Genomic DNA, 21,424 nt, shown 5'->3' with positions numbered 1-21,424 from the left:
AAAGAGACTAGATCTATGGAAACGCCCATATGAAACAGAACTGTGTACTTTTCAATAATCATAAAATCATAAGAATATGGCCATAACCACTGACATACCATATCCAATAGCAGAACATTGAAACATTATTTGTATTGTTTTTGGTTTAGTTGTGAGTGTGTCTCCTGTCTCCTCCCCCCTGCTCCTCTGGGAGGAGAGACTAGTTTTACCTCTCAACAAGTTTATCTTATTTTATTTCACCCAGCTAACATTTTTATTTTTATTCATGCATAATTTACTAATCACTCCCCCCATGAATGAAAATATGTTTTACCTAAATGGTGACCACACCATTAGAGTCCCACTGAGATATGATCTGTAGTTCTCTCTCTCTCTCTCTCTCTCTCTCTCTCTCTCTCTCTCTCTCTCTCTCTCTCTCTCTCTCTCTCTCTCTCTCTCTCTCTCACATGACGAATACATGACAAAAATAAACTTATATATATATATACTGTATATACACATTAACAATATAAGCATATATTTACATATCTACAATATAAATCCAATGCAACCTTAAAGTTACAAGATGCAATATATAAAATACACAATTCAATTAAACTATAAACACAGGATGTAAAGTGTGCAGAGTAGCTCATAGCAGAACTTGACAGTGAGTTGGTGGAGGGGAGGTTGGTGTAGATTAAAGGTCCACTAGCCACACTCATTGTCATTGCGCAGGTCTCTCTAAATTCAAGTTAAAAGATTAATGAAGATAGAAATTCTGAATTTAATGACACATTTTATGTTGACACTGTAATGCATAGTCATGAGTTAATCCTTTCAATTCGTTCCAACTCAACAGCTCTTATATTAAGCAATGTGTAATGCACAGTGGTGATAGGTAGTTCAGTTGGCATAGTATTAATATGAAATGGAGAGACATCAACCAAAATGATTGGATACCATCTTCTTTTACATGCATTAGTGCGTACAAGCACCATCGGCCAATTCTAGGTTTGACTGTCAAACAACATAACATATTAGATTCAACTCATAGTATTGCTTTCAACCAACCTAATACAGTTATGTGAAACTTGTTGACATACATTTCAGTGTAAATCAAAACCTACATGTGTAGAAGGGCTGGTTTATCAGAGGTGGCCAGACTGCAGGATGTTACACCCAAACTCAGGATCACTTCTTTTCAAACTGAGGCATCAATACAAACTTTAGCTTTCACAATCTATATCAGAAAATGGATAAATGTTTTCATTTTCAAACAAGGCATATAGTTGTTGTATTAAAAAGCATGGAGACATCTTTGTTGTTATACCTAACAAACATCACAGCATGTGCTTTGTATGCTACATTCACCGTAGATAGGTGTAGGTTTACATATAGTTATAGTATACAGCAAAAATATTCTGTATATCTCTTTCCTTCAGTGCAATGCTGCTAACAAAAAATAATATCTATTATTTTTTTTTCAATTGTATTAATTAAGTTTTAGAATATATTGGCTTCTATTTTGAGTATATTTAGTGAATGAAAAAGCACATTATATTGGCACACATCAATAGACACTACTATTTTAAATTATAATTAATTATGAGATTATGAGCCAGAAATCCTGTCTCTCTTTGTGACGATTTCAGGAGATCTCGGGTCCCTTTGTTAGCCTATAAAGACTTAAAATATTAGGCCACCTTTGTCTGTATTAAGGCAGTGTCTGACCAAGGGGATAATATGTATTTCATATTCCATATCCGTGGCTCAATGTAAATTGAAATATCTTAAATATCATCTGGACTTTTGATATGATAAGCTTAAATATGTCTTTATAGTGTCAAAGCTCAAAAATCTGTTATTTTGTTCAAGATACATCCAGTAAGTCTATATTATAGAAACTTTAAGCAGATCTACTTCAAGTTCATTTCCTTAAGGCTAGTATAAGCTGACTGCATGTGGATATAATAGGAGAATGAAGGTTTGTGTAAGGAGGGAAGGAGGAAGCAGTGAAGATGAAGCGTTGTTTATTTGAAGGAGGCACGGACCTGACGGCCCTTCAGAGGCTGGGGGGGCGGTAGTTGTCCACAATGCAGCATGGAGCCTCTCCTTCTCCGGTGAAGAGGAGGCCGCGGAACCTGGTCATCTGATGAAGAAGGAGAGACACGGTGTTTAAATCAATGAACCTGTGTCCTGGACACGTACCCACCACACTATGTTGGTGTAATATAGATTGTATACACTGTTTACTATTTTCAATGTTTCGTTGAGACATAAAAAAAGAATGCCTAACACTTGAAAAAAAAATCAACAATATGAAAATGTCATCCGATCTGGGACAGCCAGGCAAGAGCCAAAAAAAGGATTCATTGTGATTCATTTGTTCAGCAGGATAATCTCCACATATCCACACTTGATTATGATTTTTGAAGCATAACTGCAGTCGGCTGAAGTAAAAATCTAATGTTTGGCTGTAAACCAACTACATCATGGTCACATGTCTGCGATCACCACCACCAAGCTGAAGACCGACTCGTGTCGCCGTGATGACGTTTAGTCTCATTTAGTCACCTGGTAGCAACAGCCGTATTAATGACAGTTTCAGACATTCACCAGTGGGGTATTTACTGACGTATTTCATGTAGTAGAACCAAACGTAAAAGTCTTGTACGATTTTCCAGACGTCTCATTCCAGGCTTCTAACCACAAACACGTTAAAAAAAACCTTGACTTGGACGAAGGAAACGGAAGTGGTAAAATGTTGTGTTTTTAGGGGTTTTATGACTCAATACTGCACAACTCTATATAGGTCAGGATTGGGGTTCACTCCAAGTGCAGATATAGGAGTGCACTGCTAATCTTTCTTGCCAGCTCAAGCACCATTGTTGTATTCAAACAAATCTACTCCAAGCAATTCCAAGGTTGTGCATGGTGGCGACAACATCAGAAATCAACTGTCTGTCAGTGCGGACTGTATGTTACAAACTCAATTCATCATACCCAAAGAGAAAACTCGCTGCTAGTGTCTCTTTATTCTAACTGAAACATATATTTCTAGAGAGTTGCTTATTGATATCTTATACTTGCCACCCACCTCAACATGTGATCCATTTACCACCTGTTGGAAAACAGCTGAAAGCTTTGCTCCTGTCTTTAACAAAGTGACCACACCAATGATCACATGACTCTATGCTCCATAAGGTTTTCTAATACTGGATCACTGATAAGTACCCAATGCTTGAAATGGTGTTTGTTATAAAGAATCCATGACTTGGTTTCAGACAGGCCAACACCTCCAGGCAGAGCCAGAAAAACAGGTCAATATCCACGTCACCTGTCACCTGGAGAGGGCTTCTACTGGGGTTTGAATCTCTGTCTTCACCAACTAAGCCTTTGGAACCTCTGTTTTGGTTCATTGGATTTAAGAGTTGTTTAGGGGAAGAGCCATAAGAAAATGTCCACACGATTAGTTAGCCAAGAAAGTCATGACAGAAAGTATTCCTTCTAATTCAACCATTTCTGACTAGGTGGGCATTACAAAACTTCCCCGCACATACTGTATGCATGCGTTATGTTGGAGTAGAACACTTTTCTGGTGGCTGAATAGCCCCCCTCTCCGCGCCGTTCGTTGGATGAGGCTGGATCTCTATTAAATTAAGAAAGGAATTGAAAACACCGGAATCAAAGTTATAACAAATTATCTGAGTTTACTTCTAGTAGGAAACCAAACACATATACAAGTTATACAGAGTACTCGAGCACTCCGGACTTTCAGATTTGTGATGCGATGCGGATAAAGGCGTCAGGACCATCAAACTCATCAAACCAAAAAGAAATTGGACTTCAGGTTTGTGATGCGATGCGGACACAGATATCAGGACCAACAAACTCACCAAACCAAAAAGCGACTTCACACTCAAAAACATCAGTATTCATCTCTATCTTTGGGGCGGAGATTTGTCGACTCTTCCTTCCCATTTTTCTCCCAAGCGAATCAGAGTTCCGTGAGGAGGAGCTGTGTAAGCTGATCACCTCCCCCAAGTGTCCTGATTGGCTGGATTCACTTCTGGTCGAGGTCAATCAGAGTTCCGCACAGAGAGTGAGATCCTAAATTTCACCAGGTCAAAAGTCAACGTTTATCTCCACCCTATCTACATCACATTCCCTTCCCACGGGGTTTCCCCCTATTTAACGATGTCTTTAACGACTTAAAAACAGCATCTGGCTTTTAGAGGTGATAAGGAGCGATGTTGGTGTGTGACACACAGAATCTCTGGATCAGTGAGTTGTGATTACATAAAACAGTTCAAACAATACATGTTCACTAAAATACAATTCAAAATAATACATGTTTACTTCAATACAGTGTAGAATCATATCTTTTTACTTCAATCCCTCTTTTGATCTCACCTCACAAGATCAACATATAGCATTTGAAACATTACCACTGTCATTCTTTTTTCTTACTGTGTCTGTCCCAACATTTATATAAACCCATCAGAAGCTGGGATATAGAGCACTTTAAACCTTTAGGAACAGTCCACAACAAGAACTTCTTATGACAGTGGAGGCAGAATAAAATATGTCTAAAAAGCAAAGTCCTTGTCAGCTGAGTCATCTTTACTCTTCCCTCAATGGTGGAACTGATGAGTCTAACACACAATGAGCAGATACAAGGCACACAACAACAACAACAACCACATGTCACTAAAATGGCAATAAAAGTAGCCACAGAAATTAGAAAAGACATTGTCATACTTTTCCCTCTTTTGGTAACACATAGTTCTGTAGAATAAAAAATACCAATCCCTTAAATTGTGGGATATAAAAATAAAGTTGAAAGTTCCTCAAAAAAATGGATTGTTCAGACAAAGTTCCACACCGGCTATATCAACCTGTTTCAGCGGGAAATGGAGTTCCCTGTGCCGTCTTGGTTTGCCATGTCTTCGTCCCCCCAGCCCGCTGACGGCGGCTTCTGGGGTGCTTGCTAGAGAGATGTGGCCTGATCCTCCTCCTCCGGCCCGCTGATGGCGCCTCCTGGGTCGACTGCCTTGACGAGAGCCAGATCTGTTCTGATGTCGTCTAGGGTCCTCGCGACGAGGGCCAACTCTGTCCTGATGTCGTCTAGGGTCCTCGCAGGTGTTTTTCCCGACCGCACACTGGCTCCAGTGGTACCAGTTGTCTCCCTTTCCATCTGGGCGGACGGCATGAGAGGTCCCCTCCAACCAGACGTAATCTGCTGTGTTGGCCTTGTGTTTCTCGGGTCCCCCTTTTGACGTCAGCAGCCTGTGTGGAGAAGTCTCATACCAAGCCCTTAAGTTGCTGGAAATATGGTTTTGAAATCATCTCTTCTACTTCTTTAGTGTTTATTGGCGGCACCAACTAGACTGGAGTGTGGACAAGAGACTATGCAGAAAATAATAAACAAAAAATAAAAAATAATAAAAAATAAAAAATAAAAATAAAAAATAAAAAATAAAAATAAAAAATAGAACAAAAATAAAAATAAAACAAAAAAGGAACAAACTAACAAAACAAAAAAATAACCAAAGCTAGATTATTTTAAATGTATCAATTTCTCTTAAAAGCAACAAATAAAACAAAACAAAAAATACCAAAACTAGTATTTTAAATTGATAAATTTCTCCTAAAAACGTAATAATCTCACATACATATTGTCTGATGTATATCCTATCCTTTTCCCCCTTTTTCTGAAATAGAACGCCGTTAACGGTGTTCTTATTTTCAGAAATATCGAGCCTTATACATCAGTTATTTAATATCAGCTATATATTTATTATTACTATTACTTATATATCAGGCATTAAATGTCAGCCTTCTTCCATGATTGACCTCGTCTATATTATCTGACTTATATTGATACGTGTTCGTTTGTATTTATTTAATATACTGGGCAATTATTGATAACTTTTTGAATCTCCCTCTTTTCTTAACAACTATGGCTATGGCTATTTTGAAATCTGACTTGGTTAAGAGATGATTTGTTTATTGGTGAGAGGCACACTCTTGCCCTTGTGATTGGGTGGGGGTGGGTAGTTAGGGAGAGTTCCTTACAATCTCCAGATCTTCCTCTCTGTGTTGAGGCCATAAAACCTTTTAATGGGCTCTGTGGTCTGTTCAGATTTAGATTTTCTTCCTCTCCAGAGGTCATGCCTGTCTTTGACCCTGTATGCTGCCTTGAGTCTGCAGCACCTCAGGAGCAGAGAAAGGGGGAGATCTCTTCCCAAAAGTGTAAGCTCCCACATGAGCAACATAGCAACACATTAAACTCTCCCTGACTTGTTTGTAAAGCGTTCTTTAAGGCCTGAATTGAGTCTTCTGTTGTGTAACGGAAAATCCCATTTCCAAAAAGGGGTCAGTTTAATAGTCCTTATCATATTATCGCACTGTGCTCGCATGTTAGGACCTAATTCTCTTTCTACATGTTTTAGCTCCATATTAGCAGGGTTCACTAACATGGTTGGTTGATCCAGTTTAAGATTTTCAATATCTACCATTACTATTTCCAACATTCCTTTTCCCTGAATATCAGGTCTAACAATGTGTTTTCTTCTAGGAGTATTAGATGGGATACTCATAAGTGGCATTTGTGAGCTATCATCTCCGTAAGGTGGAGGTAGGGTCTCAGACATTATACCACCTGCTTGTTGCTCTCTGTCTCTATGTCTTCTGCAATTCTTTACCCACAGTTCTTTTTACTGGATTTTTCTCTCAAGTATTACACAGATTTGACTTAAAAAAAATCACACAGAGCTTTTCATACCTTATCATATTACAGTCAGGCAAATTTTTATTGTGCGATGTTTATTTCAACAGATAGCGTGACTTCCAGAAGCAAGCTTCTACAATCCCCTCACGGCGATTGCGGCTTCAGGTCAAGAGTTAAAACTCAGTCAACAAAATCTCTTTATCGTCACGTTTAATGAGCCTGATTATCCCCACAACAGTTTTGTGATGAGATTCGGTCGTTCCAAATAATTATTTGGAGGTCGCGTCTCTCTCCTCCTCTATCACCCACCATATAACAATTACAGAAATGTTATACATTTAAAGCACCACGAAAGGTAACCGCATTAATCAATCTTATCATGATCTGCGGGGAATTTAACCCTTCTGTTTTTTACACCTCCGTAGTCTTTAATTAAAGCACTGTAAAGCAACCGTATTAATCAATGTTATTTTGACTTACGGGGAATTTAACCTATACTTCTTTTACAGCCTTACAGTCTTCGTATTTAGTGAGTGAAGGGCCGGGACTAACCTACCCGCCTCTCTCAAACACTATTTTTGCTCTAGGTCCAGGACTGAATACCCTTCTCTAAGCACTTCCCTAATATCCCCAACTTGTAATATGTATTGTATTTCCCACCGTGACTAAGAACACTGAGAACGCTGCTGACAACTCTACATTTTTTAGTATAATCAATCACAGATTTTTGATAGTCAAAACAGGTGTCTGCTCACCTTTTGTATATGGCGCCTTGGTGTAGTTGTCACCAGTATCTCTGTGTCCTCCCCCTGGACTGGATTATGTCCCCTGGCTATCGGTGTTCCTTTCTAGAGATAAGCACTTCACGTCGGGGTCACCACTTGTTGGAGCAGAACACCTCTGCTACGCGCCGTTCGTTGGATGAGGCTGGATATCTATTAAATTAAGAAAGGAATTGAAAACACCGGAATCAAAGTTATAACAAATTATCTGAGTTTACTTCTAGTAGGAAACCAAACACATATACAAGTTATACAGAGTACTCAAGTACTCCGGGCTTCAGGTTTGTGACGCGGTTTACAGGTAGACAGACCAGCCTTCAGGAAACGAGAAGTACAGACTTCAGGTTTGGGATGCGGTTTACACGTCTCTAGACCAGCCTTCAGCAAACCAGAAGCATTTTTACATACAAAACCAACCATATACATATCCCTATTTTGGGGCGGAGATGTGTTAAATTGTTCCCTTCCCCTTTTATTCGACAGCGAATTAGAGAGCCCCTGGGGAGGAGCTGTTTAAGCTGACCACCTCCCCCAAGTGTCCTGACTGGCTGGATTCGCTTCTGGCCGGGTTCAATCAGAGGTCTGACCAGCACGTGAGATCCTAAGTTACACCAGGTCAAAAGTCAACGTTTATCTCCACCCTATCTACCTCACATTCCCTTCCCATGGGGCCTCCCCCTATTTAACGATGTTTTTAACGACTTAAAAACAGCATCTGGCTTTTAGAGGTGATAAGGAGCGATGTTGGTGTGTGACACACAGAATCTCTGGATCAGTGAGTTGTGATTACATAAAACAGTTCAAACAATACATGTTCACTAAAATACAATTCAAAATAATACATGTTTACTTCAATACAGTGTAGAATCATATCTTTTTACTTCAGTTATGGTACGTGTGTGTGTGTGTGCGTGTGCGTGTGCGTGTGCGTGTGCGTGTGTGTGTGCGTGTGTGTGTGTGTGTGTGTGTGTGTGTGTGTGTGTGTGTGTGTGTGTGTGTGTGTGTGTGAAAAAACTAAAGCAGCAGGCTGCAGTAAACAACATTTCCTCTGGGAGCCATTTAGCCTTTAGCTAGCTGGTGAGCTTTAGGCTGATTTCTCTGCCTCAGCAGGCTCAATCTGCAATGCTGCACTTCTTCACCACAACATAGTAAGCGTTAAACTGTACATTACTTGTGTATCAACATATGTATTCCTACATTAAAAACATTCCTCACTACATAAAGCTGACATCTATCTGTTAGGGTAGTCAAACAGTGTTAAACCTTTAGGAAAAGCCTACGGTATGTCACATGAAGGTACAGGTTGGCAGTGTTCAATATGTAGAGAGTGCAGTCTGCAGATACAGGCTGTCAGTGAAATCTGAGTGAAACACAAGGTCTTCAGGGCTCAGACACACCCTGCTCTAAAGCATGATATGACTTCTGACCCTCTTGACGTTGGCAATGTTTAAACCAACATCCAGGCTCCTTAAAGCTTGCACAAACACATAATTAGAGGATCTAGAGGGTATTTTAAAATAAAATCTAGTTATGATGAAATAGCCAGCTATGTTAATTCTGCAGTTATTTATTGGATATTCTTTTGTTTTTTTCAGACTCCCTGAAGCTTAACACCTCACGCCTTGTATTTTCTAATTTTGAGTGAAACACTTTGAACTTCTACTGGATAATTCAGCAGGATCCTCACCAGACTACATAATAGAAAAGCAGCATGTCCAACCCACATCTAGTATTGTGGACTGCCAAGACAAATGTCTGTATTTAAGAACTGCCACAAAGCTATTTTGTGCATGTACATATAGGCACATGTGCGTATGTGCACTGAAACACCCTATGACCTTCCTAGCTATATTTAAATGATATTTAGTCTGCAATCCAGATGTGGCTTCACTTCAGTTGTTTGGCTCTCAAACTTCAAGTTGTATTTGAATACTAAAACAACAAGCTATAATTATTCTGCAATTCAAGAACAGAGATTGTACAGCAGCAGTTTTGTAACCCTACGTAGGCATTTTTTTTCCAACAACGTTAAAAACAGCACTGCGCATGTCCAAATATCTGGATGTTATATTCACAGTTTTTTGTATACATTTGTTATATCAAGGTATATAGGGTAAAAGTATATATCCACTTTTTGGCAGATCAGAGCAGAATCATTGTGTTTCACTGTTTATGTGGCTTTTACACAGGACACACAGGACATTCACAATAAGTCATAATTTTCATTTCATTTCATTTCAATCTTTATTTCGAACAGATTAAAAAAAAATTAAAAAAATTAAAATTTGAAAAACAGAATACCGTATTGTTAAAATACAATATTTATCCACATTCATGATAATATTTATATATTCAACAAAAAAAGTCTTCATATTAATAATAATAATTAAAAAAAAATCCTATGTGTCCGAAAGGGAGTAGGAGGAAGCAAATGCTTATTAATTCCCACCCCTTACTTGATCAATGATTGTCCTTTAAATCATTATGCAAGTTATTCCTACTTACATTTACATTTATACATACAAATACAATAATTTCTCATCTTCAATCACCTCTCTTCATTCTCATAGTTTTCCAAAAAAGTGTTTCTGTACATCCTTTTAAACTGAATTATGCTTGTGCTTTGTTTTAACTCCTGCTCCAAACCATTCTATAAAATCACCCCACAGATTGTTATACTCATACTTCTCACAGTTGAAGTAATCAATGTTATCAACTCTGAAATGTGTATTAAACAGGAAGTACTCGTTTTAAATCTAATGTAAGTAGAGAGTGAGTACGCACCTGAGTACGGCTGACACTGATTGGCTCCTTGAGGACGATCCAGCTGACGCTCTCCAACAGAGGTGGCGTGGTCAGAGAGCCGTCATAGGTCCAGAAGTCCAGAGAATCAGGCAGGAGGGTCTTTGGGTCGAAGTTAGCAAAGACGGTCTGCTTCCCCTGCAGGTGTGAGGGCGGAGGAACAGGGAAGAGGGGGTTAGGAAAGGAAGGGAAGCAGTTGTCACTCATTGTTAACCATTACAATTGTAGGTCTTCCAAGAATTAAAAATGTGTTTCATTGACAGAATAAGCTCATTTGTCTTGCATGGATTTGTGTGTTTTTAACATAGGCGGCCTGTGAGGCTCAGGATACGGAAAGCTAATATTTGACCAACTTTGAACACCACAGAAGACATTATTATGTTTAGCATATCATAGACCTACTGAAAAACAATAACTAGCTAGAGGGGGGTGAATGTTTATACCAGGTGTACAATCATTTTGATGCTAATAATAATAATAATAATAATAATATGGTAGATTACAAGGCTACATAAAAACGAGACTCAACGATGCCGGGCTAATGTGCTACCAAATGATTTAGCGCTTCACTAAAACAATGACATTACAAATGAAAATGAAAATGAAAAATGAAATTCATACACTATGTTTATTAGAAAAAGAAGATTTATTAAATACTGTTGCTGTGAGCTAAAACAATGCTAATGCAGAGACACCATCCGTTACTGTGCAAAAAGACATGTATGCAATCTGTGATATACATCATGTAATACATCTTCTTGCTGGAAGTGTACGTTGAGTTTGTAGCAGTTTGTACGAGCCTCACTCTGCTTGTTCTGACAGTTAATCATAGTTACTGCTCTGATAGTGAAGTTCTTAATAGTTATCGGATTATTAATCAGAATCAGAATACCATTATTCGTCCAACAGAGGGGAAATGTACATTGTTACAGAGAAAGTAAAGAGCTAGAAAGAGTAAAATATTGACTCAGAGACATGCATACAATATAAAAGATAAAAATAGAAATTATACAAATTACAATTTACAAAAATACACATCCAGATGGACAACATTAAAAACCAATAGCAGTATTTTTTAGCAGCCAGGTAACCGTAGTGAAAGTGGAAGTATGTATTGCACAGTTAAATGTATTTGTTGACGATAAAAACCTTATAACCTGATATTTCGAGTGGCTTATCAGAATGTATCGTAACAGTAGCATGTATGACTTTTAGGAAACATTGGTAAGCACAGTAGTAAATCGACCAATAATTTATGGAAGGCTAAGCTTCTCTAGCGTTTTTACCCCCCACCACTGATTTTTACCTTGGTCTTAATGCTGTCAAAGGCATCCAGAACCTTCTGAAGCCGGGGGTTGGCGGCACTGATCTGAAGGACAGAGACTAACACAGTTACATTTACAGTAAACCCAGCTTTATTTATTTAGATTGCCTCTTAACCTTACACCGTCCTGTGAAAGGCATGCATACTTAAGGCCCGGACACACCAGCCCGATTTTGGGAGTCAGAGGCCGTCAGAGGCAGTCGGGCATTCGCGGCGCCCTACTCAGGTTTGTGTGTCCCGCACCGTCGTGTCTTTACAGCACCTTTTCACACCTCCCGATGCCTCAACATGTTGAATCGGCCGCGGGAGGTCAGAGAAAGTCGGCCCAAGCAATCGCTCGGATTGGCTGTTCACACTACCGCTGCCTGCTGGTAAGGACAGTTATTGCCACTCGTCGACTGAAGTATTTGCGGTGTGTTCGTAGGCGGGCGGCGTAGCGGGCGACGTAGCCGACGCAGCCGACGCAGGTGACGAAGCTGACGTAAAAGTCGGGACGCCTTCGGTACACGTTCTTTGGTCTCAGGTGGGTGTGTAGCGGCCTTTAAAGCTACCCCCAACTCCCTGCCTCCAGTGCAGTCAGACTGAGAGCTTGTCAGGGATGACTCACCTTGAGGAAGACCCCCACCACTGCAAGGCCATCAGGCTGGCTGGCTGCCTTTCCAAAGCTGGGGTACTTAGTGTTCCAGTGCACCAGGTGAAGCTAACAGGGAAAGAGGCACATTTGAAGACCCAGGCTACAGAAAGTCTGTCATCTTATCCAAAATATACTGTAACATGTGCAATAACGTGGATATTTAAACCACCAGTCCGATTTTTATGACTCTTGGTGAAATAGTATGGCATGGGCCAAGAAAGAACCCGTTACGTTTTGAAGCAGACGGAGTCCCAGGTCAGATATGTGAATTACTGTTCACTTATGGAAACGATCCATCTAGTTAGTTTATTTCTTAATAGGTTCCAAAAATAACCTAATTTGAATATATTGGAACTAAAGACACTGGAATCTATCAATTTAATACCCATGTGTTTTTGTATTGAGTAATGTAAAATCCAGTCACCCCCAGTTCTTTCTTAAACAATTACAGAAGTAATGCCCCTTGTGTGTTTTCATACAGAACCATTAAGAACAGTGTTACTCTTAAATGTTTACTGAATTATCTTGCCAAAGACAGGACAGTTCCACCCTCACAGACCACAGGCTGTTCAGGCCCTGTTCCTGCAGGGTTAGTGAAGCAGCAGCTCCTTCAGTACCTCACAGGGGAACTTGATGCCGTTGACGGTGTGTTCGGAGCCTCTGTCATTACTCGCTCCCCAGTGGAAATGAAACTGCTTCAAACGGTACGTTCCAGAAATAGGACCTCCAGTCAGGACTGGTGAGCACAAAAGTCATTACAGATGCAAAATGTCAGTCTGAATTAAATACTGTAGTTCTACACATTCTACAGACCTTTGATGGAAACAATTATGGAGAAATCATCATCTGATCTTTATCGCAACTGAATTGTCATTAATTGCAATTAGATAACTTCCAGATAATTTCGTCTTTATAATGGGCAGCACTTATCTTTTTAAAGTCAGAGAAAATTACACACTGATGACGTCATCATCATAAACACTACACTTTTTAGGCAGATGTCCTCCAGAGACTTACACAGTGATGACATCATCACACACTCTTATCTACTTAGTACATACAGCGGGGTGGGGGCCTGAATGGGACAGCCAGATCAAGCTTACTATGCTTAACCTTTCTGGAAATGAATACATAATATAACGAGTGTATACCATATAAACAACACTGTAAAGAGTGCATGAATGAGTCCTTATACCCGGAATGAGTCAGCATTTTATCTCTTGCAGTTTCTTGTATCAAATATTTTTATTTAAGCTTAAAATTAGGACTGCGGTTAATGCAAGATGAAGAGATTTAAACTATTAGTTTAACGACATAAAATCACTCAGTAAATACCCACTTGTGAATGTCTTAAGCTTCTGTGTTTCATACAAACGGCAGTCTCTAAGAAGTGACTAAACAAGGCTTTTAAATATCTTCCTGCGAAACATTAGCTACATTAGCTTAGCGGTGGAGGACGACCAGGCTGCCCCTGGCCAACTTGTGGCCCCACGCAAAGTTATGTGACAAGGCCCTCTGTGTCGCGAACGTCGACGGGGGGTGGGTGTTTGCTGCTAGTGGAGCACGCGTGAACTGGGAGCGCGCTTAATTGCGAGGTGAGGCCTGCATGTGACCGTGAAGTTCCTTTATAGCCTAACGTTAGCTTCAAATATCATAAAGTGGTGTTAATACGCAGGGATTATACTGCTGAACAAATGTTCTGCAATATTACAAAGTATTTGGAAAAATCTCATTGCTTTTTGTTGAGGGAGTCTTTGTGATGCTAACTTCTGGGTCGGCCAAAAAATATATATTACCACTGCAGCAGTCTATACTATATAATACTATACTATACAATACAATACATTATTACATGGTTTAGTTGAATACTCGATTCTGATTGGTTAATTCAGAACACGTGACACATTGTTAATCCAGAACAGACAGACCGCTGTCAAGGATTTATTGACTGTTGTTAAGGACGCTCACATCTGCACAAAGAAGTCCGGTCGATTTAACTGTATACAGTATACAGGAGGGTCGACAACCCCCTTAGCCACGGCCTGTCGTGAGCTATTGCTTAATTATAATATATGATTTATTTTGCAGCAGAAATCTAGTTTTGCCAACCGCTTTACATCACACGAAACAAGGACAATTAAGATTATAGATGTTTTACATTTAAAATGCATATACATCTATATTTCTGTGGCTTAGTGTCCTAACACTGGAAGCTGAGCGGTGGAACTTACTGGAACTGTTGACGTCGTCCTCGTAGTCCACCTGGAAGGAGTGTCCGTTGTTGAGAATGCCCTTGGCGTTGGAGGGGTCGTACTTGAGTTTCAGAGACTTCAGAGTGGAGTCGTACTGGGCCTCCTTAGGGACGATGTTGATGGGAGACTGTCTGGGCCCGTTAGCCACGGGGAAATCTTTGCCCCATTTTTCAGGCCCTACAAATACATATTTAAACATTTAATACCTCATGTTAATGTGTTATGTGAGGAGCACTTTTGCTCCAGCTTCTTTAAAGTGAGTACATACGTGGCAAAGAACATATTTCTTCTGTTGGCATCTTGTCTTTGTTTTTTAGTGCGGAAATACATATTCAGATATGAATTAAAAATAATAAAAGTTTCCTGTTCAATATTATTTTCAAGTGAACTCAGCTGCTGTGTAATATTAGGAACATTTCAATACAATAACAGCAGTGCAAAATTACTCATAACATAAAAACATCAGGAGTATTTACTTGCAGAAGGCTAATTACTAACTGTTTATTACTACTAAATTGCATTTTGAGCAGCATTTAAACACTGCTGTGTCACTAATTATACAATAAATGCACCTTACTTTTATCATCGTATATAGTAAGTGTATTGTCTATCATCTGATGCTTATAAGGTGAATCAAACAATACCTGAATACAACATTTAATAATATCATAAAAGTAAAAGTTCCCCATTTAAATATGTTTTGTTATCATTCAAATAAACAAACAATTAAGTTAATGTTATAGAATGTGCTGGTAATTCTGTGAGGTGGAAAGTCCACTTTTTAAAAGTTTTGCAAAAGTTTGTTTTGCAAAACCTACATTCATAACATGCCCAGCAGATTCTGAAAAGTTATGAATATATAATCAAATTAAAAAAATCATAAGATATAAAATATTTTCTTTTTTTTCCAGTAAGTACATTAAATATTAAAGTTAACTATCAACCCTGCCTGATTACTGAAGTAGGCTTATGTAATAAAAGTGGTAGAGAGTAAATAAGTATATTTATTTAAAGGGGACCTATCATGCAAAATGCACTTTTGTACGTCTTTTATACATGAATATGTGTCCCCGGTGTTCCAGGGAACTCACCAAGTGTCAGAAAACACAACCCTCTCTATTTTCCTCCATACCCAAATCTCTAAAAAAGGGGCTGCAACGGATCTGATAAAAACTGATCCAGATTTGAACACTGTCCTGACGTCAGGACGGTGGCGCTACGGCTATTGGGCCAACTCCACCAATCAGGAGGAGACAGCCACGGCCATTGCCGTTCGAAAGCGCTGGAGACGCTGTAGTACATATGCCAGGCCAGTAGATGGTGCTGTTCTCACAGAATCAGACCGTGCAAAAACAGAGCTAACATTTTTCAAATTGAGCGAAATGAGGCATGGCTAAAATGCATGATCTGTTTGGTATTTTGAAAAAAAAAAAGTATAAATATGCCTTATATAGGTATGGTCCTACACTATATTATTCAAATATAGCATGATAGGTCCACTTTAAGTACACATTTGAGGTAGAACTACGTGTACTTTACTTGAGTATTTTGTTTTTGTGCAACTTCATGTTTCTACTTCACTGCACTTCAAAGGGAAACACTTAACTTTGTACTTAATTTCTTTTTCTTACGTTTTTAGTTACTACGTACTTATAAGTTCAGAGTTTTACACACAACACTTAGAAAGATCTAGGAAATTATGCTTCAATATTGATTCAAAACATTACCAATGAGTGGGTTGACGAAAAATGTATTAGCAGTCATATTGCAAATAGTTTTTAGTTAAGAAACATTTCACAACGTTTCAGTTTCTCAAAAGTGAAGATTTGCTGCTTTTATTTTTAATAGTTGAGAATTGTATCTGAATAAATTTGAGTTTTTATGCATTAAGCACTTTTCATCCTAAAACGTTAACTACATTTCCCTATTAATACTTTTACTTAAGTAGTATTCTCAATGCAGTACTTTTACTTGTCTTTGTTCCAGTATAGTATTTTTACTTTTACCTAAATGATCTGAACACTTTGTACACCACTTTGTAATAATTTAAGTAATGTAATTGTTAATGAGGAGTGGTCTGCACTGACTGCACACTGCACACAGAGTGTAGGGCAGCACGTGTCCACCTGTTACTCCTGAACATCCCATCATACTGAGCTCACCGTTATTCGCTCCGTATCCCCATCCGTGAGACATGGCTGCTGCTCCTGATAACACACACACACACCGATTAATCCGCGTCAACCTGCGGGTCACATATAGTGATAAGGCTGCTGACACACGGGGCTTTGTGGCTATCCCTCAGCCTCACATCCAGAGATGCGATTATGGCGCCTGGAGCTCTCCACCTACCCCCTCTGCTATGCCCTGCCTCCCTGATCCTTTTTTGGGGAATTCATTCAGTGGAGAGGCGGTGTGATGTCTATCCTCTGCGCTCCCTGTGGATGAATCCATGTTGCGCGCACCTCATCCACATGATATCCATCAGCTGTTCCAGGATCAGTGAGGGTGAGGATGGTACGGTCCAGCGGATTTTGTTGCAATATCCTGAAGTGTGCAGGCTTCTTTCACCTGTTGCCAGCCTCCGTTCATCCCGTTTATCCGGTTCCTGCTTTAGGGAGGCTTCCAGCGGCATGGGACGCAGCTCTCTGTAGGGCCGGACCGAGACATGGGGCCGGATGCGGACCTCTACAGACCCGCATGTCTTAGGACAGAGGGGTGTCCTATGCCCCCTGAAATTGTGAATTTATGATATTTGGCCACATAAATATACATTTCATTGTGATTGACTCCCTTACCTGCACAAGTAAAACATAACTTAAAAGTACACACAAACACACACACATTTGCCTTAATTAATGGTTAGCTTAAAAAGGCCCCTTATTTTCTGCATCTGAAACAGGTATTATTTTAAACACACTGCTTGGGGAATAAGTACTCACGTGTTCCAGTGATACAGTATGTTCCTCTGATGTAGTCTGTGGGTAATACAAAACACAACTAACCTACACAGAAATATATAAATATCTAACATCAAGATATTGTTTTTCTTCAGTGCTTTGTTTCCAGGTTACTGTTTCCATGGTAACAGAACAGGACCCCAGAGCAGATCGCCAACATGTAACAGCTTCAGGAAATAAAAGTAGGCCTATATATTTATTTGTACTGTAATGTTTACATTTGTTGTCAAGTATTTGACATCACCAATACAAAGAATGCCAAATCAACATGTAAACCAATGTATTACAATTTATTATAATAACAAACAAATATTTGTATATTGTTTAAAACTTTTTTTTCTTAAAAAAACGGTTCTATAATACTTATAGTGCCACCATGTACAAATTAAATGAAGGCATTTCTGAGTAATACCTGTACTGTATAATGGATGCTGTTTCTCCTGTTGTTGAGATAAATGTGCATTATGACTTTTTATAATATGAAGGGACAAATGAGCTACCAATCAGCTATTTTGAAGACGAGGATCCATCAGCTCCATGTTCTCTACTTATAAACCTCCAGCTTCTATCAAAGCCCCGTTGAGTTGTTTGTGAATTTCACTTCTTTGATGACATCTGGTGGAAGCATCAGAATGTCATCCTGGCCGAGGGCAATGCACAAGAATAGGAAGAAAACCAACATTTACATCCCCAGCTTTTACAGACCCTGGAAACACAGTTTACTACAAACATGAATATATACTAAGAATACTGGCAAGGATGTGATAATCACATACAATTCTAAATGTTGTAACATGTTGTGCGCTCAGTGAGGAAGTGTAGCTGTTATTTTGTTTCCCTCTGTCTGGTCATAGATTTGTGGATCTTTTTTCTTGAAATCATCTAGACAGCTGATGCACATTTTCCACTCTGTAAATAACATCTTAGATGAATTGTATTGTTGTATTATAAAAATGTAACAAACTCCCAAAACAAAAAAGTCTGCCCCAACACTGATTTCCCTCTAATAAAGCCATTTTGTTGCCACTACTTTTTCAATTTTGTCCATTTTTAAACAAATTAATTGATTGATTAGTTTTTGTATGACATTCTATTCTTCGAATTACATTTTTACTTAAATTATATTATTGCCTTAATATTTATATTTTATGTCATATTTTGTCCTGATGTCTATTCATATCTAAAATGTGAAGTTATCTTATTGGGGCCATTCTAATAAATGTGCCTCTAAATCGTAAAGCATCATCATCCAATCTGGTATTATATATTGACATGCATGGTATGCATTTGTACCAACAATAATAACATATATTCTGGGTAAACAGCTAGTGTTCATCTTAATCTTTCTACTAAATGCACTGAATATCACAGAGTCAATACATTTGCTGCCATCTAGTGGTTGAATAAAAGACAGCTTTGACACCAACACTTTTGGTAATAGTTATTAAACAGCGGAATTCAATAAATCCTATTTATTTATTATTGGTAAAGCTATAATTTATAGTGAGTACTGATCATAATCTATTATGTTCAAAATACATACAGTTTTCCTTCAGTTTAAGTTCCCTCTCGTTCTCTCCCTTTACATTTTGTTCCCTTGAATATGTATCAATGCGCAGAGGTGGGTCTACTTCTCAGATCTTGTATTTGAGTAAAAGTAGAAGTGCCAGACAGAGTAAAGAAATACTCTGTTACAAGTAAAAGTCATGTCAAGAAATGTTTGAAAAACGTGGATTTTTGGATCTTCAAAGAGCCCGATTACGATGGCCAGACAGGCAAACAATTACATTAATCATTGGAAATCGACGATAGGGCTTGATATATAAGATGATCTTCATCATCCTGCTGCTCCTCTTCCTCACCTCCTGTGTCTCTGGTTAGTTTGTCTCTTTAAAGCTGTTCTCAGTAAACATAGCTGCAGTTTAAAGTGTCCCTCTGTGTCTCCTCCACAGGAACATAGCTGCAGTTTAAAGAGTCCCTCTGTGTCTCCTCCACAGGAACATAGCTGCAGTTTAAAGAGTCCCTCTGTGTCTCCTCCACAGGAACATTTGTAGTGAATGTGACTCAGGCTTCATATCAGGCAGAGGAGAACCAGAACATCACCCTGGAGTGGACCTTCAGCACCAGAACAGACACTAACATTTCTACCCTCTGTTTCCTTCATACTGACTCAGCGTCACTGGTGAGTAAGCTCAGTAGAAGTGCTGTATTTAATGTCAAACTTCACTTCTTTAATGTGCAGATTCTAGTAGATCTATTCTAATGGTAGATAGAGATGCAAGGTCAATGCAACCTCTGATGCAGAAAAGTATTATATCAACTCTTTATTTCCCCGTCAACATGATCTTACTAACTGTGTATTTTCCACAGCTGCTGATGAGCTCCAAACTCAGAGACCAACAGAGAGTCCACTAACAGAGAGAGAGATCTGAATCTGCATTGTAGTGGCAGTTACAGCATTTCTAGTGTATGGCAATGCCGGATGCAGGAACAAATATCAAATAGATTACAGACGATGAGTTCCTCAGATAAACAAACCCAAAGAGTCTGAAACCCTCTTCAAATGAATCTTTGCAGCATCATGTTATTAAACAAGAAAAGTCCAAGGTTCTCATCATCTTCTGATTCAACTGTCGAGTTGTAACGACTTCTGATATAAAAAATATATTTGAATGCAGAAGCTATTATGAAAAGAAACCCAAAACATGATACGTAGTGTTTATTGATTTATTCACTGTTTGCTGTAATCACATTACATTCTGTGAGCACAACACAAACGGGAAAGACACTTTAAAAGATCACAGGAAATTATTCAGATTTATCCACCATGTTTTAACTAATTGATCCTTGATTGGATTTATCCGTGCTGATCGTACACATGACATTTTATTTCTTTATTTTAGAAGAAAATATGCTTTGTAGGAAGAAATGAATGTAGTTGCATTAAATCTAGTTAGGTGGAGTCGATGAAATTCAAGTGTTGCTGAATTGCAGCTGAAGTTATGTAAATATATATTAATATAGGAACATGTGTAGAAAAACGTTACTTTATTTGACCTCCATTATCCAAAATGTGATTTGTAGAGTCTCTCTATAGCGCAGAGCAGAACAGGGTTTTTGTATTTGGTGCATTTCCCCTCTGTGGGACTAATAAAGGTATTCTGATTCTGATTCTGAGAATATACATTTTGAGTTAAAATACTAATGTGTGTGTGTGTGTGTGTGTGTGTGTGTGTGTGTGTGTGTGTGTGTGTGTGTGTGTGTGTGTGCCTCTCTAACATTTCTCCTTCTCCGTGGACATCCTCCCATCATGCCATGCTTCTCTGGTGCTCCTCAGGGCCTTCGTCCTTTTGGGGTCCACCACCACGTAGTCCACACGCACACGCCCGCCTCGTGCACGCTCCTCACCGGATACAGACTGATCGCTGCCTCCTTCAGCCGTGCAGCGTTTCTGGTTATAATAATACAATAAAATGTGTTGATGCAAACTGTTCAAACATGGTAGGATATTTGCAGGGATTTTAGAAAAAAAAGCCTTTTACTGTCCCTGATGAATAAACTAATAATAAATAATAAATACAAATTAAATACATTTTAAATAATATTATTTTATTTAATATTAATAAGGAAATAAACTATTAATACAACATAAATATTACAAGTAAATCAAATAAATAATATAAAAGTAATAAAATACAATTGTAATTTAATTGAATAAATAATATTTTATAAAAAAAAAAAACAATGAATACAAACATTTAAAATGAATAAATATAATTTATACCGCCCTCTGCTGGTTAAACTCCACTACACCAGATGATAATAATTTACTTTATTCACTGATAACTGGAAAATAAACTAAAACAAAGCATTAAATATGATATTGCTGCTCAGTATAATAACAGATTATAATTTAAACATTATTTAGGTATTTATTTCCCACCTGCCGGGCTGC

At 38.6% G+C, this 21,424-nt stretch overlaps 2 protein-coding genes across 2 annotated transcripts in view; both read right to left on the bottom strand.

Moving 5' to 3' along the window:
* Positions 1 to 1,790: 1,790 nt before the first annotated feature.
* The window catches only part of LOC117497659 (carbonic anhydrase-like), a 37,416-nt gene continuing 17,782 nt past the window's right edge, over positions 1,791 to 21,424 (bottom strand). The window contains 8 exon segments of the mRNA XM_034149659.1: positions 1,791 to 2,062; positions 2,065 to 2,131; positions 10,282 to 10,437; positions 11,606 to 11,668; positions 12,231 to 12,323; positions 12,875 to 12,993; positions 14,489 to 14,686; positions 16,672 to 16,713. Coding sequence (XP_034005550.1) covers positions 2,013 to 2,062; positions 2,065 to 2,131; positions 10,282 to 10,437; positions 11,606 to 11,668; positions 12,231 to 12,323; positions 12,875 to 12,993; positions 14,489 to 14,686; positions 16,672 to 16,705 — 780 coding nt within the window. The 5' untranslated portion in view covers positions 16,706 to 16,713 and the 3' untranslated portion in view covers positions 1,791 to 2,012.
* Positions 20,218 to 21,424, bottom strand: part of LOC117497658 (GRB2-associated-binding protein 1-like) — a 22,004-nt gene continuing 20,797 nt past the window's right edge. The window contains exons 12-13 of the mRNA XM_034149658.1: positions 21,413 to 21,424; positions 20,218 to 20,920 (exon numbers count right to left, since the gene is read on the bottom strand). The exon at positions 21,413 to 21,424 is cut by the window's right edge and continues 126 nt beyond it. Coding sequence (XP_034005549.1) covers positions 20,744 to 20,920; positions 21,413 to 21,424 — 189 coding nt within the window. The 3' untranslated portion in view covers positions 20,218 to 20,743. The remainder of the gene's footprint in view (positions 20,921 to 21,412) is intronic.

The sequence above is a fragment of the Trematomus bernacchii genome, unplaced genomic scaffold, assembly GCF_902827165.1.
Source record: "Trematomus bernacchii unplaced genomic scaffold, fTreBer1.1, whole genome shotgun sequence".
Lineage (NCBI taxonomy): Eukaryota > Metazoa > Chordata > Actinopteri > Perciformes > Nototheniidae > Trematomus > Trematomus bernacchii.
The sequence above is the reverse complement of the archived record's forward strand: the minus strand, read 5'-3'. Positions and strand labels throughout refer to the sequence as shown.